The sequence below is a fragment of the Anopheles merus genome, chromosome 2L, assembly GCF_017562075.2.
Source record: "Anopheles merus strain MAF chromosome 2L, AmerM5.1, whole genome shotgun sequence".
In the NCBI taxonomy this organism is placed as follows: Eukaryota; Metazoa; Arthropoda; class Insecta; order Diptera; family Culicidae; genus Anopheles; species Anopheles merus.
Window position 1 is genome coordinate 27674153 of NC_054083.1, and position 25374 is coordinate 27699526.

General features: G+C 49.1%; 7 protein-coding genes across 13 annotated transcripts; 4 read left to right on the top strand and 3 right to left on the bottom strand.

Moving 5' to 3' along the window:
* Positions 1 to 321: 321 nt before the first annotated feature.
* Positions 322 to 3192, top strand: LOC121591337 (probable ATP-dependent RNA helicase Dbp73D). Its single transcript, XM_041911717.1, has 4 exons — positions 322 to 455; positions 519 to 2265; positions 2334 to 2507; positions 2571 to 3192. The coding sequence occupies exons 1-4, from the start codon at positions 433 to 435 to the stop codon at positions 3117 to 3119; spliced, it is 2493 nt and encodes an 830-aa protein (XP_041767651.1). The 5' UTR covers positions 322 to 432; the 3' UTR covers positions 3120 to 3192.
* Positions 3193 to 3417: 225 nt separating this feature from the next.
* LOC121591338 lies at positions 3418 to 5831 on the top strand. The gene is made up of 2 exons (XM_041911719.1): positions 3418 to 5004; positions 5084 to 5831. The coding sequence occupies exons 1-2, from the start codon at positions 3945 to 3947 to the stop codon at positions 5173 to 5175; spliced, it is 1152 nt and encodes a 383-aa protein (XP_041767653.1). The 5' UTR covers positions 3418 to 3944; the 3' UTR covers positions 5176 to 5831.
* Positions 5832 to 6684: 853 nt separating this feature from the next.
* On the bottom strand, positions 6685 to 11006 carry LOC121591336 (probable RNA helicase armi). The gene is made up of 3 exons (XM_041911716.1): positions 10820 to 11006; positions 10482 to 10735; positions 6685 to 10412 (listed from the first exon to the last, which is right to left on the bottom strand). The coding sequence occupies exons 1-3, from the start codon at positions 11004 to 11006 to the stop codon at positions 7164 to 7166; spliced, it is 3690 nt and encodes a 1229-aa protein (XP_041767650.1). The 3' UTR covers positions 6685 to 7163.
* A 214-nt stretch (positions 11007 to 11220) lies between these two features.
* On the bottom strand, positions 11221 to 13192 carry LOC121591339. Its single transcript, XM_041911720.1, has 2 exons — positions 12858 to 13192; positions 11221 to 11428 (listed from the first exon to the last, which is right to left on the bottom strand). Exons 1-2 carry the CDS (start codon positions 12891 to 12893, stop codon positions 11228 to 11230), a joined length of 237 nt encoding a protein of 78 aa, XP_041767654.1. The 5' UTR covers positions 12894 to 13192; the 3' UTR covers positions 11221 to 11227.
* A 268-nt stretch (positions 13193 to 13460) lies between these two features.
* LOC121591611 (protein arginine N-methyltransferase 7) lies at positions 13461 to 15741 on the top strand. The gene has a single exon (XM_041912326.1). It carries the CDS (start codon positions 13584 to 13586, stop codon positions 15654 to 15656), a length of 2073 nt encoding a protein of 690 aa, XP_041768260.1. The 5' UTR covers positions 13461 to 13583; the 3' UTR covers positions 15657 to 15741.
* Positions 15742 to 15943: 202 nt separating this feature from the next.
* LOC121591613 (ubiquitin-conjugating enzyme E2 variant 2) lies at positions 15944 to 19756 on the top strand. 7 transcript variants are annotated; one of them, XM_041912329.1, is made up of 5 exons: positions 15944 to 16086; positions 17719 to 17896; positions 18506 to 18648; positions 18752 to 18877; positions 18965 to 19756. In XM_041912329.1, exons 2-5 carry the CDS (start codon positions 17878 to 17880, stop codon positions 19103 to 19105), a joined length of 429 nt encoding a protein of 142 aa, XP_041768263.1. In that variant the 5' UTR covers positions 15944 to 16086; positions 17719 to 17877; the 3' UTR covers positions 19106 to 19756. The 7 variants fall into 7 exon arrangements, with proteins under 7 accessions (XP_041768263.1, XP_041768264.1, XP_041768268.1 ...); XM_041912330.1 differs by having other exon boundaries at positions 17722 to 17896; XM_041912334.1 differs by lacking the exon at positions 15944 to 16086 and adding an exon at positions 16309 to 16433 and having other exon boundaries at positions 17722 to 17896.
* A 2042-nt stretch (positions 19757 to 21798) lies between these two features.
* Positions 21799 to 25062, bottom strand: LOC121591612 (cytochrome c1, heme protein, mitochondrial). The gene is made up of 4 exons (XM_041912328.1): positions 24836 to 25062; positions 23905 to 23949; positions 23215 to 23790; positions 21799 to 23137 (listed from the first exon to the last, which is right to left on the bottom strand). The coding sequence occupies exons 1-4, from the start codon at positions 24905 to 24907 to the stop codon at positions 22910 to 22912; spliced, it is 921 nt and encodes a 306-aa protein (XP_041768262.1). The 5' UTR covers positions 24908 to 25062; the 3' UTR covers positions 21799 to 22909.
* Between the last annotated feature and the right edge of the window lie 312 nt (positions 25063 to 25374).

Sequence of the window (25374 nt, forward strand, 5' to 3'; positions counted from 1 at the left end):
TTCCTTCAAAGCTTTCGAAAGTCCTGAATCTTACATAATTTTTCTCTAAATTTACTCGGAACCAGGTTCGGAATCAATTCCCACACTGGGGTAGGTTCGTAACCAGTTGTAGGTTATGAATTGACTCGGTTTCACTCAGCCAGTAAAATAGACTTGTTTTCTGTAACAACACGTAGAATTTTCTGAGTATCAGAAAGAAAAAATCGTGTTTCTTTTGGTGTTTCGTTTCGAGGCCAGCTCCACGAGTTGTTCCCGGACAATGGTCATGTTGTCAAATAAGATGACAGATCGATGTTCGCAAAATGCTACCTGGAGAAAGGTAATTTTGTTGGTTGGGTATAGGGATGCCGAAATAAACAAACGCACGTGTTGGCTGCACGATAATTGGAGCTTGAGCCCGGTCGTGCACCGTACTACTGCCCCGCATCAGCAATGGAACTTTTCACCATAAATCGGTATGTTTTGTGGTTTACGTTACAGCTGTGCAATGTGTAAATTTTATCTCTCCCTCTACACAGGTACGATGAGACCAAACTCAACGAGGACGCTGAGAAAGCTCAAGAAGAGCTTATTCTGCAAAAGCTACAGGCCCGTAAAGAAAAGAAAGCGCGTTTAAGGACAGCTCAGACTGCTGTGGAACTCCAGGAAACTGCAACCCAATCATCTGAATCGCCAGTAAACACCGTTGCCCATGAATCCTCAGACGAAACCGTCAACAGGGGTGCTCCTGCCGACGGAACAGAGAATGGCGAGGAGTCGGATGAAGAACGTAACGAAACGCAGAGCGGTATGGAACAGGATGCCGACGAATCCGCCTCAAATAATGACAAAGACGAAAAGGTCCAAAAAACGGCTGGGGCAAAGCAGTTGGGCGATTTCATTGTGCTGGGCGGCGATAAACTTCACCGCCTTAAACAAACGGACGAAGTGCTTCCGCCCTGGCTGTCTCATCCCACGATCATTCAGCATGATCTTTCCGCCAAGGGACCGTCGATAAAGCAGCAGTCGTATCTGGATGACAGGATCAAAGCCAATCTGAAAAGTATGGGCTTCAAGCGATTGTTCCCGGTGCAGGAAAAGGTCATTCCCTGGATACTGGAAGCTCACCAGAAACCGGCCCCCTTTTGGCCCCGGGATGTGTGCATCTCTTCGCCGACCGGTAGCGGCAAGACGCTTGCTTTTGCCGTACCGGTTGTGCAGCTGCTGCTGAAGCGAGTTGCACCCGCAATCCGTGCGCTGGTCATCCTGCCCGTGCAGGAGCTGGCCGAGCAGGTGTTCCAGGTGTTCCGCCAGCTGTGCGAAGGTACGAACATCCATCCCGTCGTCCTTTCGAGAGGCATGCAGCTCGAGGCGGAGCAGCAAAAGCTCGTCAAGTACTGCAATGGCGAGTACATGCCGAAGGTCGACATAGTGGTGACGACGGCCGGTCGACTGATAGAGCATTTACACTCGACCAAAGGGTTCACGTTGCGTCACCTGCGCTTTCTGATCGTGGACGAGGCGGACAAGGTGATGAATCAGATACAAAACGATTGGCTGTACCATCTGAACAAGCACGTCAAGCACGAGTCGGACGAGTATCTGCTTGGCCGTACCGCCGATCTGCTGTCCCAGAGTGAGCTGTTCGATCGGGCCCGGCAACCGCACAAGCTGCTCTTTTCCGCCACCTTCAAGCGGGACGCCGAGAAGCTGAAAACGCTCAAACTATTCCACCCGAAGCTGTTCACGGCAGTGATCGACCCGCAGGAGCGAACCATGATGGCGCAAAGCACCGCTACCACGCAAACAGCGGAACCACGGCGGGGCAACTTTGCCGGCCAGTACACGACACCGGCCGAGCTGAAGGAATGCATTTGCTTGACAGAACAGCGCAGCAAACCGTTGACGCTGTACGGGCTCATTCGTGAGAACGGGTATCGCAAGTTTTTGGTATTTACCAACGGCATCAACACCTCCCATCGGCTTTCGTTCGTGCTGCAGCGTCTGTTTGGCACGGACATGGTAATCGAGGAGTGGTCCTCGTCACTAAGTCCGGCGACCAGGAAAAGCGTGCTGAACCGGTTCAGTTTGGGCAAGGTGAACGGAATCATCTGTACCGATGCGCTGGCCCGTGGTATTGATATCGAAAACATTGAGGTGGTCATCTCGTACGATATGCCGAATCACATTGATAAGTACATTCACCGTATTGGGCGTACAGCGCGTGCTGGTTTGCGCGGAACTGCCATTACGTTGCTGGCGGAAGACGAAAAGAAAAAGTTCAATGTAAGTGTTGTATGCGACAGGATCCAGCTGAATGATTAGCCCACTAAATTGGTTCTCTTTTTATACAGGCTCTTTTAAAGGAAGCTAACAAAAGGGAGCTTGAAACGATGGAGGTTAGTCCGTCCCTCGAGGAAGAGTTTGCCGCCAAATACGCGAACGTATTGAACGACTTACGCGAAGCGCTGGAGCTTGAGACGGAAGTGATCAACAAAATACGCAAAGGAATATCGATCGGGAATATAGTAAGAATTAACAAGACAAACCACGAAGCTATGATAATACTTTATTTGTGCTTTTTTTTTCAGACGAGAGTCAACTTGCTGACGAAATTGAAAGACCAAGTCGACATTACGTATTCAACGGAGATAATAAAAACGCTAAAAATTCTGCCAAAAAGCTGGACCAACGAAGAGATAGAGCAGAGAGCGATGCAAGGAATGCCGAAGAACAAGAAACGCAAAGCAGAAAATATTGGTGGTGACCAGCCGAATGGCGATGGTGGTGCGGCTGAAGTAGAAGTAGGAACAGAAACCACGACCAATGGAAAGGTCAAACGGGTCAGGAAAAAGCGTAAACTTAATGCTGCTCCTGCTGTAGCGGGTAAAGAATCTACCGCAAACGGCACGCCACCAGCAACTGGAGATAGTGGGGGGACGAAGCAAGCAGCAAAACGTAAGCGAAAGAAGGCAAAGCTATCCACTGGCGTTGCAAATGGAACTTCAATCGCGAATGGCAATGCGGTAAAAAGTGTGAAAAGTGCAGAGAAGCGAAAATTAGTCGACGAAGGAAAGGTTAAGAAGAATCGTTGGAGAAGTAATGCGCCGAAAAGTGGTGCAGATAAACCAGCAAAATAGGTGCATTATGTTTTGTAGGGTTGTAACATACGCAATTTCGTAATAAAGCTTATGATCCATATATATAAAATTAAATCTCAATGCTAACAGTGGAAGCTCTAGTGCAAGGAAAATATGAACAATTAATCATGTTAAAAGGTGCACTTTCTGACTGATGGACATCGTGCGTAAAATATAACTGTCATTTTAAACCACTGCCATTGAGGAGAACCAAACCATCCCGCATAAACGGCGCAAAAATTGCCCCCCCCCCCTTTTTGTTCATGTGAAAACAACTCACACACACACACAGCCAATAGCAGCATACGTGCGTATTGCGACGAACACACAGCCGTAGTGCGAGAGGTGCAAAAACATGACAGCGTTTAGTGTTTGTTTATAATCGATTCACACCAGGCAGCAGCGACCAGGGCAGGATGAGGCCAATACAGTGCTCACACGCATAAAAGATTTCGTTTTGCACTCTTTCCCGGGGCGAGAAGCAACATTGGCCAGCAATTGCCAGCATCCTGGTGGTGGCTCTAAAAATAAGAAATTCACTCACCGAGGGGGAGCGTGCGTGCGTGCGTGGTATTGGTGATGCTTCCGAACTGTGGCAAATTTTGGCAATGTCATTCGAAGGTTTCCTGCCCTAGGTGAGGTGGAGCGGAAGAAGTGAGCTGCACTTTTGCAGCTGCTGCAAAATAATTACGTTCTAATTGCACGTCTGACGCGGGGTGTGCTCGCGTACCAGGAGCGGGTCCCCTCCCTTTCCTCCCGTGTCTGGCTCTTGTTGCCGTTTGTGTGTGCGCGCGCGTCGTGTGTGCTTCCCCGACCAGTTCTCCGATGGGTGACGAGCTGGACATGAACTTTGGGGGATTGCGGGACAAGAATGAGATCATCCGAAAGTACGTGGATAATCTGAACCGCCTGCGGGTGCTGGCCGCACGGCGCGGCCAGATCAGCGAGCCCGAGTTCAACAACTACCTGATCCGGCACTACTTCCACAACAACAACATCATCAACTACATCTTCGACAAGCACACGAGCCGCACCCTGCTGAAGACGGTGATCGAGCGGAAGAAGAAGATCATCAACTTTATCTTCGTGCTGCTGACGCTGTTCGTCGTGTTCTCGTACAAGCACGAGGTGTCGACGGTGGTGCTGCGCAACATCCAGAGCTTCATCTACCCGGGGATGCGGTTCTGGCGGAAGGCGACCGTACCGATCATCGCGTCCTATCCGGCACTGAGCGAGTACTACGACGAAAGCTGCCTGCTGACCAATCCGTACTTTCAGGTGGAAAACCTCAACTGTGATCCGTGCGCGGACGTGGCCAACGTGCTCGACTTTACCTCGGTGCCGAACGAGGTGCCGCGCTCGTCGCTGGTCGCCTCGGCCGCCGTCAATTATCCGTACATCTTCAAGACGCAGAAGGAGCTGGTCGACATCGGCAGCCTACAGGCGCTGGTCGAGCAGCACCGGTCTGTCTTCACCAAGGACGCGTACCGGGTGCAGTCGACCGACGAGGCCATCCACAATCTGGACGATCTGTTTCGCGTGTTTGCGAACGTGAGCGAGCGCAGCTCCGGTGGGCAGGGCGGGGGTTCCACCATGGGGACGCGCGAAAGCCACAACGTGTGGCGCTGCAATCGGATGGAACCGGCCCGGCTGTTGCGGCGGTTGTTTCCCCGCCCGAATCGGCTGCCGGCGACGGGCGTCAGCTTGGAGCGGTTCCTGCTAATCGACACACCGCAGGCACCGCTGTACAGTGTGCCCGATGCGGAGTGTGCCAACATGTTCGTGATTCAGGGCAGTGGCAGCAGGACGTTTATGCTGCGGCCGACGCAAGAGTGTAGGCACCGCTGCCGGACACTTTCCGTGCGATTGCCACCGTACTATGGACGTATGTATTGCTCGTTGAGTATTCGTGCCTTTAAGCCTTTCTGTTTAATCGACTGTTTCATGTTCTTTGCTGCTTTTAGTAATTTACAACTGGTGGTACTGGAGGCCAGTATCGTTACCCGAGTTCACCGCCAAAACCCCATCGATTAGCTATGTAGGCAGTTATTGCTGAGAGGTGCGGCGTCGTCCAGCACAATGCGCACCATTGCGCACTTGAACCTGATGTGAAGCAACGGAACCGATTTGCATTTATAGCAAGTTGCAGAATAGGATTCTTTCTTTTCGCTGCGGCGTGTTATGGGTCAGAGCGTTAGCGTTACTAGGGAGAGAGAGAGAGCGGCCGAGTCAAGGAAGAAGCATTACGTGTCCTTTTGTACGCAAGAAGACAACCGGAATTTCCAAAGAGTGCATAGAGAGAGAGAGAGAGGGATAGAGTAGGTCACGTTTGTGTTGAATTAATTTGATATTTTATAATTCTTTTGCGCATTAATGCACCATGTTTGGAACCAAAAAGAAAGGAGGGAAGCTAAATTAAACTTAGCGAGAGAATCTACAAAAGGTGATTGAACCCGCGAGCCTAACTAACGTAGGTAATACAATAGAGCAAACCCCCAGTAAATGAGATGTTGTATATATATAAGTAGGAATGAGTGTATATTATTATATATCAAAAGTGAACACACACGCATATACCTAAAGAGCACACTCATAATCTAATACCGCATACCGCATACCGGCATAAGCCGCAGCTAAAGGCACAAAGTGAAATCGAACGATTGTTTTTTTTCTGTTTGTAGCATACCATCCGGATTACACGGAAGTGGCACAGTGTAATAGAAAGGGAAAGCTTTCTCCAATTAATTTAGCGTACTGCTCTATTGATCAGCAACCGGCTTCCAATTACTCACGGTGGGAAAGATAAGGCAGATAGGTAGCGGGATCCGGGGGTGTTTGATGTGATGTGTGCATCGTTATGATATTTGTTTGCAAATGAAACGTGATGAACGAATCGTAAAAACACACTGTAGAAGGTTTTAAACCAAAAAAGAGAGAGATTCTTTATGCTCCACTACTGGTAGAGAGACTGGCAAACTGGGGTTTTCCTTTTTTAATATTACTAATTCATAGGTATGTATTATTTTTATAGAATAGCAACGAATGCTGATTGTGAATGCGTGTAGAACGCGAAACGCAAGCCGGAAACGGAAGTATTTATTGCTGTCTGTGTGGCGAAGGTAGGAGCAGAAGCGTGCGGCTTTTTCAAAATTTACAACAAAAGAGCTATGCAGATCTCGAAAGCAGATGAACTGTTGGCTACGCCACACCATACACACACACACACATAAGGTTCAACATTTACACCTGCAGAAGGGGCCACATACACTCAGTTTCGATGTGCGAGCCCTCGGAGCGGCATTATAGTTTAAAGACGAAATAGAAGGCACACAAGAGTAAGGTGTTTCAGTAAACCAAATGCAATCAAACGATGAAGCAATTCAAGACGGCCATAACAGTAGGAGCGACGAATCGCTTTTCGCATAAAATCCAAATGCTCGTGTTTTTTGGGGATGTTTTTGATTTCTTTCCAGCAAATTGGCGGAAATTAGCTGGTGTGTATCGGTCAAAGTTAGGTCATTTTAGGAACTGATGTAAGCTTCATCAAGAGAAAACGATCCGATGATTAAATCTCTACAGGATTGCCACTATTTATTTCGTCCAACATGTCATTTCTTTTAGAAGATGGTAAGCTCTTTGTTGCTTATGCTCATTGCAAAAATCACGGATATATTTGCAACCATTTCCTCAGAATGTGTTTCCGCGTGTCCCTATACCAACACGGTAGAATGAGCACTATTAAAGAAAACCCAAACAGTTAAGGAAAAAGAAAAAGATGTCTGATCAACCGCGTAAAGCGAAATTCTTGAAAGCAAATCGAAATTAACAATAGTATAAATCTTATGTTACATACAACAGATTGCGGTTTTCAGCAAAGAACCAAACACATTAAACTAAAAAGACATGTAGAATGAAAGTACGATCAATTAAAATTCAACTCAATTCTAACAATGTCCAAAATCTCCTGGTAGCTTTTCTCTCGAGTTTAAAACGTATTGGAATCACCGTGGTGTTACATTATTTGTTCACCTGCCGTCCACCGTTTTAGTACTGATACTCATCGTCTTCGTCGTCGTCGTCGTCGTCGTCATACTGGCGCTGTAAATTATTGCCCTCGCGCCGCGTGGCCGTTGAAACGTTTCGCAAAATGGCCGACCCGAGCGTACACCCACAGTAGGTACCATCGTCCAGCGCTCGTTGTAGTACGCGCATCCACGTTTTATCGGTGGCCAGCAGCTTCGGATTGCCAATTACTATCAGTGCCACTTTCGCGCGAGACAGAGCTACGTTAATGCGCTTGGGGGCCGAGATAAAGCCAATCTTGGTGTTGGAATCGTGTGCGAGATAAGCACTGGATGAGCGAACCGTCGACACGATGATCACTTTGCGCTCCTGGCCCTGGAATTCTTCCACCGAGCCAATCTTGGGCGGTTCCAGCATGGCCGCATCGAATGTACGCCGAATGCTGCGCACCTGCATGACGTACGGTGTGATAATGCCGATATCGGCCGGGCCACACCGTCCCCCGCGGTACAGCCGTTCGACGATCTTGTGCACCATGCACGCTTCGGCCGAATTAAACCAGGACGGGCTGTCCGGCGACTGTTTGTTCGTGCCGTCGATGCCACAGAAGAAGAATCCTTTGCGTGTGTCCTCCGAGCCGTCGGACGGCTTGGGAAGCTTTAGAATGTCCCGAATAGCACCGAGCAGCTGGACATCTTCGTCGGCGACCTCCTTCACGTACGGCTCGAGTGCACTGTCGTAGAACATATCGTTGTACAGCGACAGCACGTTGGGAATCGATCGATAGTTGATGCGCAGCAGCGTCACCAGCCGGGGATCGTAACCGGCCGTATCGCCGGTGAAACGCTGCCGATCGATCGAGTACAGCCTCAGGCTGAGCAGCCGCTCCAGCAGCGATAGGTGGCTGGTCCATGTCGCTTCCTCGTTAAAATGGACCATTGGGCCAAGCTGCTTCGGATCGCCTACCAGCGTAACCGACCCGACCGTCCGGCTCACCTGGCAGATGGGAATGAGGACCTCCGGTTCCAGCCCCTGGCCCGCTTCATCCACGATGACGTGCGTGAAGTGGTTCGGATCGAAGTGCATCATCATCAGGGAACCGATACCAAGGCACGTGCTGATCGTGACACGGTGTCGTCCAATGTGCTTCGCCTGGAACTTCATCCGCAGCCCCGACTCGGTCACGAGCACATCGCCGAGCGTGCTACGCTCTTCGGCCACATCGACCGTTGCGCAGTACTGCGCCAAATGCTCCGGAACCGCTTCCCGCTCGACCTGGCTCATGGCGACCAGCCGGATAAAATCGCCCGGCTCTAGTACGCCTCCCCGGGCCAGCCGCTCGGTAATCAGGTAGGCCGCACTGTTCGACGGTGTGACGACAATGAGCCGCGCGCTCGGCACATTCGCTATCAGCTGGTGGATCAGCTCCACTATAGTGACCGTTTTGCCCGTGCCCGGCGGTCCGAAGATGATATGCGGCATGGGACGTGCCTCGCCGCGCAACACATTCACGATCGCCTGCTTCTGGTAGCGGTTCAGTGCTGCGTTGCACCACGGCAACACACGGCCCTTGGTGCAACCTTCCTCCATGCTCTCCTCCAGCACCAACTCGCTGCGCGCGTTCAACCGCACATTCAGCACCGGCTCCTGCACGTTAATCCGCTCCGGGAACAAATACTCCAGCCCATGGGTCAGCTGCATTCGCTTGATGGCGTGATGCTGCTTGCGGAACGAGCTGCGACCGAACGTGAACTGTATCGCGTAGCTTTCCCCGTTGTAGCGCGAGTGGAACGTTTGGTCGAACTTGATCAGCACGCGGCTGTGCAGTACGCGATGTATCACGCCCTGATAGATGGTGGAGTCGTTCGTCCAGGGGGCTGTGGCACGCACACAGTCACCCACCAGGATGGAGGGCCGCGCCTCGGCAATGTTCGCTACCTCCAGCGCGAGAAAGCTTTCCTCGGGCGTAAAGTGGGCCCGATCGAGGTCGTGCTTGCGGAACTCGATCTGTAGCCGGATCTCCTCCAGATGTATGAGCGTTTTCTTGATGCGGGCGTAGTTTTTCGGGGACAGCTCTTCGCTCAAGCAGTAGGGTGGGCGCTCGAGCGCATTGCACACCTCAGCACGGCTCGGTGACGTCAGGATCAGATCGTACAGCTCCGACGGCACGTTGTAGGAGGGCATTGGATTAGCGATGAAGTTCGCCCGCATACCGATGCGCGGCCCATTCAGGACCGGCCCCGGGGCACGACGCATATTTAGCAATGCCAACTGCTTCTTGCAGTATGACGACTTCCCATTGTATCCGCCACCACCATTGCTGCCGATGGTGTTGATCGTCGGAAGCTTCCCATTCGATGTCTCCTGCCCTACCGTAATGCGAAAGATGCGACCGATGCGGAACGATCCGCCGAAGCACCATATGCAGCTTTCCTCGTTCCGCCCGAACAGACCTGCGCCCGTTATCTCAAACTCATACTCAACCGATTCGCCCGGAAAGAGGTACGACTGCGTGTGTGCAAACGGCGACTTCAGACATACCTGGGGCGCTTCACTTCTCGGGGGTAACATCTTCAGTATCTTGTGCTGCCTCCGGGATTCATTTTTTATCACAACCTTGCGCAGCTCCCGATCCTGGCCGTCCTTCAGGGTCACATCGAAGTCACCGCTAATGTTGATACCGTGCTTATCCGCCCACAAGCTGCCAGCCCGTTCGTCGGAACTATTTCTCACCGATCCTCCGCCGGTTTCGTTCGTTTGGTGCGATGGTGGTGTGGCCATGTCGAGCGTTTTCGTTACACCGGCAGCAAGAAGCTTCAAGTTGATGCAGCGCAATCGCACGTGCTTGTTTTCTACTGCTCGAAATTCTACCCGGTCACCTTTTCCCGGTCGATAATCGGTGAGAGTTTCTATCATAAAGATAACGGTTCCATTCGTTGTAGTGCGGATCTCACCACCGTCCTCCTCCAGGGCGATAATTACACCGGTACCGTTGACGATGCGACTCGGTTCAATGGATTCCACCTCCAGCACTTCGCCCTTGAAGTCGACAAACTTGCCATCCATTTGTACCACGCAGGCAAGCGTTACGTAGTCGCCGAGTGCCGGTACAAACGTCATGCTTGTCCTGTCGATGTTCACACTAATCGGATCGCCGGCATCCGTTTCCACGGTGAGGATGTCACGGTCCTTCCCGATCACGGTGCCTGGTTCGCGGCGTCGATTCTTCTTGAAGTACGTGACGGTGGAAGCTGTATCAGCCGGTTGTGTCTAGGGTAAAGGAACGTTCCAATAGAATGTTGAGCTCCAAGCAGCCAATCTTCTGACCAGTTCACTCACCCAATCTTCTTCTTCAGCCGCAGCAGCAGTACCCGTACCTCCATGGTTCCAGACGTTGTCGACTACGGAAAGGACTTTAACCACTTTGGTGGAAACTTCACCCGACACCGGATCCGTTTTACGATTGGCAAGAAACTGAAGCTTGGTGTTCTCTTCCACGTGTTTGGCCGCTTCCGTGTTTTTAAGCATAGCCCTCGGTACGAAGTAGATTCCGTCGATGATGAAATAGTCCGCCTTCACTTCGGTTATCGTACCTGGAAGGAGTGATAAAGGAAGGGAACATAAGAAAAAAATCACTCTAAATTACCGCTTTCTCGCGTTTGGGTTGCCATAGTTACCCGTCGTTTGGAAGCAATCCGTTGGTTCCATCGCCTGTTTGGCAATTTCTGCTTTAATCTCTTTGCTCTCCTCATCTTCCTGTTGCAGTTTTTCTTCGCACTGTTTTATTCTTTCCGCCAGCGACAGCTGCTGGTCGGACGATTTCTCGAACGCCTTACGCACAAACCATGCCGTGAGACGAAACATTTTGTCGACAGTTTTGTGTTACGTTTAATAAAAACACGCCAAAGGAGCTTAAAGCAACAATAATTTGTACAGCCAAATACTGAAACACTAAAAAACTACGAAACGACACTTCAAAGTGCTATAAAGGAATTTCTTTTTTTGGTGATAAAACATACGCTAAGCGTGGAAAATTGGCTGCATTGGGATAATGGCATTCAAAAGGCAGACTTGGGCCGCACCAATCAATTTTGGCCGAGGATCTTTTCCACCGAATCGTACTGCCAGTCTGTTTCCTTCACGTAGTTTAGCTCCTTGCGCAAGCTCTGCAGACGATTGGCGTGATTTTCGAGCTGCAGATTGTTTTCACACATGTCCACAAAGATGTAGAACGTCACACCGATGATACCATCCTTTGACGGGGACAGTTGCTGCTCGACCTTTGACTGTTTGGGAAACAAATGATTCGAAGTTGGCAAACAAACATGTTTGGAAAGAGAAAGAGAATGTAATTTAAAAAAAAGAATCATATCGGCCTTCCACCTGTTCGGGGTATTGCCAACAGATGCTTGATACTTGCACGAACATTATTCCGCAGCGATCCAGACACGCCCTAGAGCGAGCTAACGTAAACTGCCTACCTTACCTTGTGGGTTTAAAATGGCTAAAAGCTTGGGAAATGGTCGCATTAAGTGTTACATCATTACAGTAGCGTACATTGGTGAGGAATTTTTTTCCATCAAAATAAAACATGTGCTAATCATTCAATCATCAATCTTTGGGCGAGAGCTAAGATGAGGCCACACTTACCGCGACACGCTTCTGCAGCAATGCGTTCTCATTGCGCAGTGCCATCACGAGCTCGTCGTTGCGCCGCAGCATGCTAACCTCCAGCTTGAGCTCCTTAACGTAGTCTACCGTCCCTTTCAGTATGGTGCCCTTGTTAACACGCCCATCCTTGCCATTCAGCTCGCTGCTCGATCCTTCCATGTTTTTCGGTAGCAGTGTGCCCAGCTCCTTGATTTTATCGTTAATGTTGAATCGACGACGCCGCTCAACTTAAATAAAACGGTCATTATTCGCTATTATGCGCGAGAGCGAGGTGCCGAAGCAGCAACAAATTCGTTCGTTGCAGCTTGGTTTATCGAACCGTCAAAAATCGTTGCCACACAATTCGCTTGCAAATACATTGATTGCCCGACACGTTACATTAACGCACGCATGCATCATCCAGAGCATTAAGAGCAATATTACTTATCCGCCTCACTATCTTACCAACCGTTGCCATCGCTATCATACAAACCAAACCAGCCGCACGGGCACTCAATCCCTCGGGGATCATCGTTTGTTCCGCAAACGTCTCGACTGGTCCCAGAGCAAGCAATGGGAAGGGCTGGCAGCGAACACACGATGATCGACTGATTCCAACCGCCAAAAAAAGGCTGCTGCTGTACGGGACTAATGGATCGGCCTTCATACCGATCAGCATTTACTACAAGTTGCTTCCGGATGGGGAAGAAAGCCATTCTGCCCAGGTAAACGATAAAGGAGCAACATCAGCAGCTTGAATAACCTCAAAAAAAGAGCGCAATGAACCGACGAAGCACATCGATCGAGCGAAGGGGGTTAAGGAATCGTACGCCATTCAGGCTTGATGAGCATGAGATGTACATGTGGATGCGAATGTTAATGAAATGAGAGAATGGATCCCTGAGCACAGCCAGTACACACAAAGTCGTGGATAATTTTAGTCTCTACATCCTTACACCACTGCGGAATAGATGAATGTTCGTGCAAGCGCTTTTCTCTCTCCTTCGCTTGCGGAAAGCTTAAGCGAAGTGCGACATTATTCGTCCGACCACGCTTGCTACTTACGATGGCTTCCTTGGTTGTAAGATCGCTGCTAGACATATTTCCGATGTGAGCTTGTAAAACTGCTGAACAAGATATCTTGCGCCGATCAAATTTCCGGAACTTTGCAACGCTAAGCAAGCATTCCCGTTATACAAACTTGGACATTGTTGTTTCTTTTTGTTCTGAACAATTGATATCACTCTCGTCAGGAGGGCAGCTTCTGTGTTTGGGAAACTTAGATAAGTGCAGGGCACTAGACGTTCGGGAAGCTTATTTTAATCAGAGATTTAATGATATCCGAACAGCAAATAAGCACTTACGCCATTGGCTGCGGTTGACACGATTGTAACCAAAACGAACGGGATGTGAAGGTGATGTCATTCTGCCCAAATTGACAACTCAGCTCCAGAAGAGATTTTTTTTTCTGGAAAGAATTTTTTTTTGCAGAAAAGATTTCGGAAAATGATTGTTTAGTTGTTGTGAATTCTTGTGTCGTTTCGTCGTTTTATGTTTTTTTTTTAAATCCAATTCATTTTATATTTAATTTTTTATTTAATTGCACTCTACAACCAAGGTAACGAGAAGCAATATTTGTCAACGGTACACACCTTGCCTGTGAGTATCTTATAGTTGACACATGTGTGTGAATACATGCATGTGTATGTGTGGGTTGCATGTAAACAAAACGTTGCGTTTGCAGCACGATACGGTTTCAGAAGCAGAAATAATTGTGCATTGCGGTACTAAATGGAGGACACCTTCCAGGACAGCGCTTCGGAGGATGGGGGATTCGATCTGCGGCAAGAGATAGCACGCAGCGCGTTCGCCGACATGTGCCACGACTGGGAGCGTAATCAGAAATACGACCGAGCGCTGCAGCTGACGATAGCCCGGCTGCACGCGGCAGGCCACCAAGCGCACGTGCTGGACATCGGTACGGGCAGTGGGCTTCTCTCGATGATGGCCATCCGTGCTGGGGCGGACAGTGTAGTGGCGTGCGAAGCGTTCCGCCCGATGGCCGACTGTGCGGAACGGATCATTGCGGCCAACGGAATGCAGGACCGGATACGGTTGGTGAAGAAACGGTCAACCAAGGTGACGGTCGGTCCGGGGCAGGATATGGAGCGGCGCGCAAACGTACTGGTGACGGAACTGTTCGATACTGAGCTGATCGGCGAAGGCGCCCTCGGTACCTACCGCCATGCCTTACAGCATCTGCTGACGGAGGATGTGCTGACGATACCGCACCAGGCTACCGTGTACGCGCAGGTGGTCGAATGTCCGCTGGCCCTTAGCTGGCAGCAGCTGAAGACGCTCTCGAATGCCGACGGTGATATTCTGCTGCGAGTACCGCCGGAAGTGGCGACCTGTCGGGGATCGAGCGCTGTATTCGACATCCAGCTGAGCCAGCTGCCGGCGGGTAGCTTTAACGTGCTAACCGATCCGGTTCCCGTGTTTAAGTTTGCCTGGAGCAAACACCAAGAGCTGATCAATGATCGGTGCGAGCAGAGCGTATGTCACGCCCGCACGGCCGGTTTTCCGCAGGCCGTATTTATGTGGTGGGACCTAACGATGGACTGCGAGGGGGACGTGTTGCTAAGCTGCGCGCCGTACTGGGCTCATCCCGAGCATGAGGCGCTGAAGAAGAAGCACTCCGACAACGGTTCCAAACGGCGGTTGCCGGAGGGAAACTATATTCCCTGGCGTGATCACTGGATGCAGGCGGTATACTTTTTACCCCCGCTGAAGATTCCACTTCAACGAGGCCAACAGTTTGTGCTACAATCCTACCACGACGAGTTTTCGCTATGGTTTGGCGTTGGAGAGCAATGGGTCAAAGACCCGCTCACTGCACCGCACTGCACTTGCGGATGGCACATAGCGCAGTCCCGGTCGCGCATCGGACAGCTCAACGATAGTCTGCGCAACAAGCGGTACCTGAATTACTTTGAGCGAGTGTTTTCGAGCGACTCCGTTGTGTTGGTGCTTAGCGAGGGCTCGCTGCTCGGACTGGCCGCCGCCCGGATGGGTGTGAAGCAGGTGCTGCTGTACGAACCGAACGCAATCTCCCGCCGCTGCATGGAAGCGTTCGTGGAGCATAACAGTGTGGTCAACGTTCGGTTTCTTCCGTCCGCCGATGCACTGGAACCGGAGCAAGCGGTAACCATTACGCACGTGTTTGCGGAACCACACTTTCCTTCCGCGATCTTACCGTGGGACAACTTGCACTACGGAGATTTGCTGAAGAACCTTCGGCCGTTGCTTCCCGCCAACGTGACGGTGATTCCTGCATCCGGCACACTGTACGCACTGCCGGTAGAGTTTGTGGATCTGTACAAAATAAACGCTCCGCTCGGCAGCTGCGAAGGGTTCGACCTGACGCTGATGGATCAACTGATCGACCAGCACTCGACGTTTGCGGACTCACCCGTCGAAGCGCAACCGCTGTGGGAGTATCCATCCTTTCCGCTGGCCGGAACGACTCGTCTGATCGAGATAAACTTTGTGCAGGACTTCGAACAGTCTAAACTGGAGCGGGGCGAGTTGTTCGTATCGGAGGCGGAGCGTTTGAACGGGATAGCAATATGGATCGATTGGCATCTGGACGGAAGTCACAGTCCGAAAACTACCATATCGAGTGGGCCGCTAGTTCCGGTTGAGGAATCGTCCGATGAGCCTACCAGGTGGAACACAAACTGGCGACAAGGCGTGCATCTGTTACGGAAAAACCCAAACCGGAAGAGAACAATTCCGTGGTCGGTGAAGTTTAATCCCGTATTGAGCAATGTGTACTTCCGATTTGATGAGGAGGAGCAATAAATTGGTATGCTTCGTGTTCGAAGAGCATAAAATGTTTTAATAGCAAAAGCGATAAATCACAGATAGAACATAGTCGTAAAGCATACATCTAATGATATTAATTCGATAACCAAAACCACTGCTTCAAGCCACCACGTTTTAAACGCTGCATTATGTCGACATAACTGTCAATTCAAACTTAAAATCGTCCCAAAACTCGACGATACCTTGCTTGATCGTGTCTTCTCCTGGTATAATTTTCTTGAACAGTCAGTTCAGTCAGTAACAATCAATCCGCTTGCGGGTTGCATGTGTGTAGGTACCTTTCGGTGGAACCAATACCAGTGCGACCGTTCGCTACATTTCAATTTTCTGGCTGGTCTGCGGCTAACTTCGTTTCGCTATCAAAATTGGTCTTCGAAATCTCGTCGTACTGCGCGAGCCAAGAAAAGTAAGCCCCGAAAGTAATAACCGTAACTCTCACTGCACAGCACATATTGCCACCCGGAGCCATCTGCCGGCCATTCCCGGGGGCGTAAGGATTAGACGGCTTTTTTTTTTGTTGGCTGGTGGTGCCGATTCTACATCGCACGGAAAAAGGGAGCGCAGCAGCAGCAGCAGCAGCAGAAGTAGAGAAGTGTGTTTAGTACGCGAAGTTTCCAGGTGACCGTGGTGCGGACGACCCCCGTGATGAAAGGGGTCGATATATCGGTATTGCCGGAACGTAACGCAAAAGCGAAGAAAGTTTAGTTGAAGGAAATTCTGCCATACCCGTGCTAGCGAGCTGTTTGTCTGAGGGTGTGTTTTTAAGGGTGTCTTATTATTTTTTTTACTGCTACTACTGTGGCTGCTGGTCGTCATCATCCGGTGAGAGCTGTCGCTTTACGTACGTGCGCTCCGCGTTCGATCGTAGTCGCCGACGACGACAGTGAGGTTAGATGCAAGACTTTTCAAAACATTCACACTTCCTCAAATCAGCGAGGAGGATGTGGTGGGCAGTGTGTGAGGCCAACAGTCACAAATAATCCGTGTCCGCGTGAGTAATTACTGTGCCGTCGTCCGATCATCCGGAACAAATGGTGGGTAGCAAAACGACGGGCTCTTCCCGTTAGCTACGAATCCAACAAACAGTACGAATTTGAAGAGGATTAGATAGAAAATGGATCTATGACATGGTGAAACGATCTCTTTTTTCCGATACCGTGTTTTTTTTCGGAGTGCGTGCGCTGTTCCGCGACCCGCCGATGACGTTTCCTTTTTTACCCAGTGCCTTCCCTTTCTCCCCCGTCTTTGCAGTCTCTCGTGTCTTTTGAGACATCCGTACTCTCTAACCGTTCGGACTGGCTATTTTTCAGCAAACGTTTCCAAGTGACACGAAAATGTGTTGGCCCCCAGCCCGGCTCCTATACGTCTCGATGGGATGCGGTTTGCATTTTGTTTTCCTTTCATAGGCTGCGGCTCCCAATTTCATCAACTAGAAAACACGCAAAACTTCACCCAACCAGCGGAAGGGAACCAATACACGCGCACAGATGCCACTGCTGTCTGGTTTGCGATTGCATGGCGGTCACTGGTGCTGATATTGAAAATTGCGAAAAAAAATTGCGGCTTAATTCATTTGGAGAAAGCAACGATTAAGATGCGCACCACCAATTTGCTGCATCCTTGCTAGCACTTGTGAAGAATTGCTTGAACAAGCTGCGCCGAGAAGCATTTCATTGAACTTGCGTGTTAGCATGCTTCTGTCGAAGTAAAACACTGGAAAATCCATTCGGGTTGATCATAGTAGGTATGGCCCGGAGGGATGTATGATCGTTTGTATGGTTTTTTTGTGTGATAAAAATGGATTGCCCGGTGTGGGGTTGACAGTTAACGAAATACGTCATGCAATCATGCAAAGTAGCAACCACAATGTAACGATTCGGTACACAAACTGAGCTGCCGCAATTCTGTTCACCCTTTGCGCGAAAAATATGATATGCTTATCTATGCATGCTTGCATTATTTGCTCTCTAATCCAGCATTTCCCTGCCTCTCTCTATCTCTCTCTCTCTCTCTCCACACGCTCGTTTCTTTGGTACAGCAGCAGCGACTGGCGGAATTGCTTAGGACGAGCAGAAACTGATCCGCCTGGAATCACCTAGCCCGGATCCGTATCGTTGCAGCAACCTCACGAGAAACAGGAGAGAATCTGGACAATTTGTGAGCCGTACCCACGCCGCCACACTACACATACTCGAGGATGGCTTCGTCAGGAGTTGGTAAGTTCGGGGGCCTTGGGTGTAGCGGGTGTGTACTACGATGCAACGGTGGTTGTTGCAACCAGACGCGCTCAAAAGTCAGCTTACTCGCCGTCCAGCACGATCCCCCTACTTTTGTGGTTGTTGTGGTTGTAGTGTTTCTGTAGTCGTTTCAGTACAGAATTATCCATTTAATTAGTCAGTCGACCGTTGTTAGCCGGACGAGACTCGTGCTTTATTAAATTATCTCATTATTATTTTTAACTTTCTACTACAGCCACGACCAATGATGGTCTGAACCATTATGTTGTACAAGTCTTGTGAGCTGTACGTAACACTCATCTGCAAACAAAAAAATCAATTTCTTTCATTGATATTTTATTTTTTGTACTTCACGACATGACAACATGGTGGAGTTCCTATTTCTACTCGATTCTTTAATTGGTCTCACCTGACGCAATTCCAACTTTTACGAATCGTTTTTATCATTGATTGAATGTTCGAATGTATTCCCTCTACATAAAAGATCCTTGCCTTTTGTAACGGATTTCATGAAGCACAAAACTGTTATGTGGATAATTGCTGAAATGAAACGTGACCGATCCATTTTTGTGTGTATGCCTTCCGCAGTTGTTCCACGAAACTTTCGCCTACTTGAAGAGCTCGAAGCAGGACAGAAAGGCGTAGGAGACGGCACCATATCGTGGGGTCTCGAGAATGACGATGACATGACCCTTACTCACTGGACTGGCATGATCATTGGCCCACCCAGGGTAAGTACTGTCTGCGTAAAACGGTTATTGAATTGTCCTGCACTGTTTCTGACCACAAAACCTTCCCTCGCCATTCGCTCGTATGTCTAACCCTCTTCCCCAGACTCCATATGAAAACAGAATGTACTCACTGAAAGTTGAATGCGGCGAGCGTTATCCGGACGAGCCGCCGACGTTGAAATTTCTTTCCAAAATCAACATCAACTGCATCAACAGTCAGAATGGTGTGGTAAGTAGTGTCTATAACAAAGACCCAGCTAACTATGATCTGCGTGACGTCATTTTTCATTATCTTTCCCCACACCGTAATTTACAGGTCGATCACAGGATGGTTCCAGTGCTGAGCAGATGGAACCGTGATTACACGATTAAGACAATTTTACAAGAAATACGTAGGATTATGACGCTAAAGGAAAATCTTAAGTTAACACAGCCTCCAGAGGGTAGTTGCTTCTAGTGCTCTTAATTCAAATCTTCGAAATCCCGAACACTATTTCTCTCTTCTCTCTCTTTCTCACTCTGCCTGTGTCCCTCACGTGTGGGTGCAAGTGAGAGGGGAAGAAAGCGCGAAACTATTGCAAGTGGAAAGTTGTAACAGTGAGGAGATAATAAAGAGGAAGATGCAAAAGCTGAAAGAGAAGTAAGAATCGAAGTAAGTTAAAAATCAACCAACACTGATGATGATGAAGAGGGTCATGCGAATGGTCAGATCAGAGGTCCGATGTGGTGAAGCGCTATATATTAACAAAACTTATTAGCAAACCAATAACGAGAGGTTGATGCATATGGAAAAGATACTAAAAACAGGACACATGCTAAAATGGGAAAGAAAATTGAATTGTAACCACCGCTTTATGGGAGCGATCAGTGCGAGCATGTAGCAAATGCAAATAATAACTGAACAATAGGTAACATCTCTCCCTATCCCTCCTCCCGCCCCTGTACTGAACAACAAAATGCAGTAAAAATGGTTAAAATGTAGCAAACAAACAGAAAAAAAATACACGCAAGCACGAATGCGAAACACCCCTATAGCTCGTCCGGAAAGAGCGAGTACCACACATTGAAGAGAAACGGAGGAAATAAACTTCCTTTTCGGAAAGGCAAACAACCATCAATTATTAATGTTCCACTTTCCTGTTACACAATGTTTATCTCTCTCTTTCTCTCTCCCTCCGGTGCTGTGGTCAGTTCTTTACTATCGAATGATCCCCCAGCTACTAGCTACTATTATCCAGCGATCCCAGCGATCGCTACTCATCCGCTATCAAGCAAGGAAATCCTTTCAATCCTTTTCCTTTGACCCTTATGCGTTGATTTTGTGATCTTATTGGTAGGGATCAAATGACCTGCTTGAAAGGTGTGTTAGTCATTAGTGGATCGAAATCCGGTACGACATTGAATCGAGATGTCCTAATTGTGATTACCAGCAGACCCGGGAGAGGGTGGCTTTTGGAAGAAAGTAAGCAATCTCTTTAGCCCGAGGTGTGTACATGGTTAACCTGTGTCGCATCAACAAAAGTTACGTTGAAGCGTTTTGATGGGGGAAAAAAACGCAAAAACTCTTAGTTGGACCAAAAGACGTTTTTTTTCTTTCGTTTTTTGGCAATTGGTTCCGATTATTGCACTTAAAAAATTGAAGAAAATTACTTCGACCAAAGCCACCAGACAACCTTGTATGTGACGAAAGAGTCCATAAGGACCAAAGTCACTATAATCTCTTAGACAGACAGACAGACAACCTTGTGTAGGCAAGCGGGGGTTAAGGAAAGAAATAAGAAAATGACGACGCCAACTTGATGACGAGATTCAAATGTTGTATGTGCAAAGGCAAAATAAACCATTTCCTTAATCACCACGTGTAGCTTCTATACAGAAAAGGGGAATCCAGTTTCCAGTAGCTCTTTTTTGCTTTAAATAATTACACAGGTTTTGCACAGTGATTTGAATATCCCCTAGTGCGGTTCATATATGTGTTGTTTCATCGTCATTATTGTTTTATCGTCCAAAATCGACACACACACATCGCTGGAACGCGAGGGAAAGGAAAGGTAGTTCAACTGTGTAGCGTTCTGGTTAGGAGAACGATCATTCCTATTTTATACTACGTAGAGTGTCCCTACAAAATTAAAGAAGAGGTGGTGGTTAAATAGAAATTGCGATGGTTTAGTTAACCGATGCGACCAAGCAACTAATGCGCATCCGCTTTTGATAAAGAAAGCTCAGTAGATCAGTAGAAAGCAACACAACACTGTAGGCTCTGCATTCCAAAGCCAGGATTAGGACAACGGGGTATGATCTACAGAAAGGGAAAAGACACGGAACGATAACATACAGGTTTTTTTCAAGAGTTAAAGAAATGGAAATTATAATAACAACAATAAACAATCTAATAAGCCAGAAGATAAAAAACAAACATTTAAAAAAATCAATAATGAATAACTAAAAGAAAAAGAGAGTCAACAGTCTCATGGCATAGGATGAGGAAAACAGAGCAAAGTGGTGAAGTAACTTCACGCACATACCCTCACTCACACACTGATCGCAGTTACCCATTAGAAGCTAAAGCAAAACCACCCACAGGGAGCATCGATAAAATATCGGTAATGGTGTATAGCAATTCATCAACTGGCTTTTGGAACGGGACCGAAAAACGTATGCAAATTGACCATCGATCTGCTGCAGTAAAAAAAAAACAATCCAATTTGCAATTGCACATTTCCCTTTGGCAATGTCGTTTTCCGACAGATTTTTCGTGAGAAAGGGAGATGGTTTACCATGTGGCACGTCATGGCACCTCCGCGGGGGTCTCTTTGCAAGACACTTACCAGCCCCGCCCACTCCCGGGTACTGCAGTACCAACGACCTTTTTCCGTTTCATTAAAACTAACCTTCAATATCGCAAGCGCTTTAAGAGAGGGAGAGAGAGAAAAGGATAAAAAGGAAGCAGCATACCGTGTCGTACATAGAGGAGGTCGGTGGAGCAGAAAGGAGCAAAATGTGATGTTAACCCGAAAACAAACGAAAGGTAAATAAATTTATCTTAGCTTCACAACGCGTGGCTCAGTTTTCTGAACGACTGCTTTTTCATGCAGCTTTTTATTGTTAATGTAAAATGAAAATAACAACACAAACACATTAGACAGCGCATTAAATTAACAACGGTTTCGGTTTTAGGTTTTATTGTTTGTTTTGTTTTGCTAATCACACTTTCCATCATCCGCCGCCAAACCCCGGGAATCGTTCGACTATGTTTTTGATGATTTTTTATAAAATAAAATCTTACGCCTCCATACTACTACCACTAGTACTACAACAAGGACGCTTGTGTTTTCGCTCCTTTTAGAAAGGATCGTGCACCACCAGCTCCACGATGGTTCAAACACACTCACACACACAAGCGCACGCGGGCATTGGGACTAGTGTGACAAATTTAAAATTGACACGCTTTAACTTTCACAAGAGCGGTAATAGTGACCACCTGGTGATCACATCACACACACCCACTTTCGGACAGGGAATCGTAGAATCGTCCCGGAAATCGATCTCACCCACAAAAGAAACAAGACGATCGTGAGAGCTTTGTGTTTGTCGGTAATTTCTTGTAGCACATATCGGGTAGTGGTTTGTGACTGCGTACAATAGGATAATTGAACTATACATGGAAAAGAAAGGAAGGAAAAGAAAACTAACCAGAAGCCCGGTGTGCAAGGATGTTGTGCGGCGCACGCAATCCGTAAACAGATCGCGGATGGTGTCAGATGGAAGAGAGACACACACGCACACACGGGGAGAAGCGAGAAGTGGCTGGCGAGGGGAGGTGTCATGTTCTTGTTTGCGTAAGGGTGGTGGCAGCTGTAACCAGACGGATCCTTCTCTGTATTTGGCGAGTATCGGTAGCTTAGGATTGATTTTAATATCCTATTCTTTAATAAAACAAAGTCCTTACATTCGACACCCCCTCCCAGCCGCTACACTTCGATCCCTCCTCCTCGTTCATCCTTGCACCCAATTCCCACTGGTGCACTGTGTTCCTAGGTGCCAATTGTGGCCGGTGTTACTCTACCGGTTTTTCCTTCGTTTCTTTTGCGCTTTTGCTTTTTCCTCTGTGGCTGTGTGTGTGTTTTGTTGTTGGTATGCCGATGATTCCCGTCCAGTGGTCTCGATTCGCGCGGCCGGCAGCTGATGGCCAGTTTCCTCCACTTCACATCTCACCTATGCTGTTGCTGCTGTTGTTGGTGCGGCCCGAGCGCGGTCCCGCTTACTTGCTCTTTGGGTGGAAGGAAATCTTTCGCGTCTTGAGCGCGGCCCACTTGTGTCGCTTGATGTAGTAGGACAGCGCACCGAGAATCATGATGATGCCGACCGATTTGATGCCCATGCGCTTGCGCTCGTCGTGATAAGGTTCGGCGGCCCACACCAGGAACGTGGACACATCCTTCGCCAGCTGGCTGGCAGTCGGTGGCGTACCGTCGGAATATTCAGCGGCCTGGTTTTGCAAGTACAAGGATGGGGGGGTTTTGTTTAGCTATCTCCACCACACGACGGTGCTGCTGCTCAACTTACCTCGTTGTACAGTGCCTGCGCCATCGAGATGGCACCACCGGGGAAGTACGGGTTGTAATACTGACCCTCGCGCAGCACCACGCCGGCCGGCGCATCGCAGTAGCCGGTGAGCAGCGCGAACAGATAGTCCTCGCCACCGTGACGTGCGAGCGCAATGTAGCTCAGATCGGGCGGATAGGCACCGTTGTTGGCGGCGCGGGCCGCTTCCTCGTTCGGGTACGGGCTCGGGAAGTAGTCGGACAGCTTGCCGGGCCGCATGAAGTAGTTGCCCGCCTCGTCCGGACCGTCGCGCACCTGGATCTCCTCCGCCTCGGCCTTCGCTTCCGCCTCGGTGTGCGACACGCCGACCAGATTGCGGTAGGCGATGAAGCGCATCGAGTGGCAGGCCGCGCACACCTGCTTGTACACCTCGTACCCGCGCCGGACCGACGCGTGGTCGAGCGAGTCGAGCATACCCTTATGGTTCCATGGCAGTTCCGGCGGGTGCACCTCCGTACCGGAAGCGGACACCGATTGTTCGAGGGCGTACAGAAGCGCTCCGGCGCCTCCGACCAGCACACCGGCAGCGGTGGCAACCTGTTAAACACACAACGAAAAAAAAAAACCGATTGCAAAAGGGCACGAACAACGCGAGCGGCATTGGGCAGGTGGTTGAGAGTGTTGACGTTGCGAAACGGGCAGTCCACATACCTTCTGGTTCTTGGTCCAGGCGCGGCTCGTAGAGAAATTTTGTACCTGACGTAAGAGAATGGAAGGAAAAAAATACAAATTTAATGCATCAATTCTTCTCTTCCACCACACAAAGCATAGTTTCAAAACATATTTCTTTAGCGCGGATAAAATACCACTTCCCTCTATCCCATCCACCCTAGTTCACCCAACAAGAGGAGAATTATATAATGCGAGTGAAAAAGAAAAACAATCGTGTTCTACACGCTCGTGTCACTTTTCTTGCCCTCTGTGTTGCATTAGACGGTCGAACGAGAAAAGATTTGACCTGCGTGTGTGCAATTATTCGGCAAGCGAATAGAGGAAAATATTATTATCCACTTTGGTGTTCTTGCTGCAATTGATCAACAAAGTGGTTCGGAGTTTTGCAAATGGGGTTGGTACAGTATAAAACATATCGACCCCTTTGCAGTGACGTTTGACGAACGGCGAATATTTTCGCGTTTTTGCGCTGCGTGTGCTGCTGAATTTCACAATTGAACACATTCGCACCGTCGGTCGGACGATGAAAAGCAGGCGGCCGTGATCCAGCGCATCCGTAGCACCGTGCACAGTACGTCCTGTGATTACACAACATTTTTCTCACTATCGGATTCTTCACTACGCTGCTACCCGCCGCCCGCCACCACCTGGCACAAATCCACGAGACAGCGCCCGGGGAGATGGGGGTGGGGATGGTGTCGTTTTGCACGGGTTCTGTTCGCAACACGGGCCCGGCCCCGCTTCTCTGTGTGTCGGATTGGCACTTCTTTCGCATGGGGGGGGCGAGAGTTAGGACATTCGTATGGGCAATCCGCAGGACACGGCCACTCGCGCACACGCACGCACGCACGCACTCGCTTACCCCTCCCGGGCGAACCTTCCCCGTAAAGGATGTCACGTATTTACCGACCTTCTGCAAGGTAGCGCCGCCTTTCGGGCTCAACAATCCGGATCCACAAATTCGTCCTACGAAAGCCGCCATGATTGGACTGCAACGGGGCAAAGTGAAAGATTTCTCGCACACTCTGTTCGGTACCGTCGTTTCGTGCCTGCTTCTGCCGTCTCGTTTCTGCACCGTTTCTTCTACCTCCGTCCGGCAGCGCTCGTCGTCGTCGTTGAGTGCTGATTTTGACAGACCACGATCGAGTTTTTTCGTTCCTGCACTGTTGCACGCTGTTGACGGTCACGCGTGTTGACGGTTGAAGTTGCGTAGCAGGAAATCTTCGCCTGAGTTTCATCGACTTTTTGTTGGCGGTTTTTATTTGAGGAATTGTAATTCAGCTCCAGCCAATAGGCTATTTACAGTAGAACGTCGATTATTCGTAGGCGGATTAACCGGCGGGCGGCTTAACCGAGTGCATAAATGTGACAGCTGTTCAAACGTACGGCGAACATTTGCAGCCATAGTCAAGTTGGCAACCAGTTTGTTGTGCAGCTTTGTGGTGTCTA

Excerpts from the sequence above, each read along its gene's own strand:
- LOC121591337 (XM_041911717.1), top strand. The coding sequence starts at position 433 with ATGGAACTTTTCACCATAAATCG. Across the intron at positions 2,266-2,333 it reads ACGAAAAGAAAAAGTTCAAT|GCTCTTTTAAAGGAAGCTAA; the intron begins GTAAGTGTTGTA and ends CTTTTTATACAG. Across the intron at positions 2,508-2,570 it reads GAATATCGATCGGGAATATA|ACGAGAGTCAACTTGCTGAC; the intron begins GTAAGAATTAAC and ends TTTTTTTTTCAG.
- LOC121591339 (XM_041911720.1), bottom strand. The coding sequence starts at position 12,893 with ATGTCTAGCAGCGATCTTACAACCAAGGAAGCCATC. Across the intron at positions 11,429-12,857 it reads TTACAACCAAGGAAGCCATC|TCAAAGGTCGAGCAGCAACT; the intron begins GTAAGTAGCAAG and ends TTTCCCAAACAG.
- LOC121591336 (XM_041911716.1), bottom strand. The coding sequence starts at position 11,006 with ATGTTTCGTCTCACGGCATGGTTTGTGCGTAAGGCGTTCGAGAAATCG. Across the intron at positions 10,736-10,819 it reads GGATTGCTTCCAAACGACGG|GTACGATAACCGAAGTGAAG; the intron begins GTAACTATGGCA and ends CACTCCTTCCAG. Across the intron at positions 10,413-10,481 it reads CGGCTGAAGAAGAAGATTGG|ACACAACCGGCTGATACAGC; the intron begins GTGAGTGAACTG and ends CCTTTACCCTAG.
- LOC121591613 (XM_041912329.1), top strand. Across the intron at positions 18,649-18,751 it reads TGATCATTGGCCCACCCAGG|ACTCCATATGAAAACAGAAT; the intron begins GTAAGTACTGTC and ends CCTCTTCCCCAG. Across the intron at positions 18,878-18,964 it reads TCAACAGTCAGAATGGTGTG|GTCGATCACAGGATGGTTCC; the intron begins GTAAGTAGTGTC and ends CGTAATTTACAG.
- LOC121591338 (XM_041911719.1), top strand. The coding sequence starts at position 3,945 with ATGGGTGACGAGCTGGACATGAACTTTGGGGGATTGCGGGACAAGAAT. Across the intron at positions 5,005-5,083 it reads ATTGCCACCGTACTATGGAC|TAATTTACAACTGGTGGTAC; the intron begins GTATGTATTGCT and ends TGCTGCTTTTAG.
- LOC121591611 (XM_041912326.1), top strand. The coding sequence starts at position 13,584 with ATGGAGGACACCTTCCAGGACAGCGCTTCGGAGGATGGGGGATTCGAT.
- LOC121591612 (XM_041912328.1), bottom strand. The coding sequence starts at position 24,907 with ATGGCGGCTTTCGTAGGACGAATTTGTGGATCCGGATTGTTGAGCCCG. Across the intron at positions 23,791-23,904 it reads CCTGGACCAAGAACCAGAAG|GTTGCCACCGCTGCCGGTGT; the intron begins GTATGTGGACTG and ends TGTGTTTAACAG. Across the intron at positions 23,138-23,214 it reads CGCAGGCACTGTACAACGAG|GCCGCTGAATATTCCGACGG; the intron begins GTAAGTTGAGCA and ends TTGCAAAACCAG.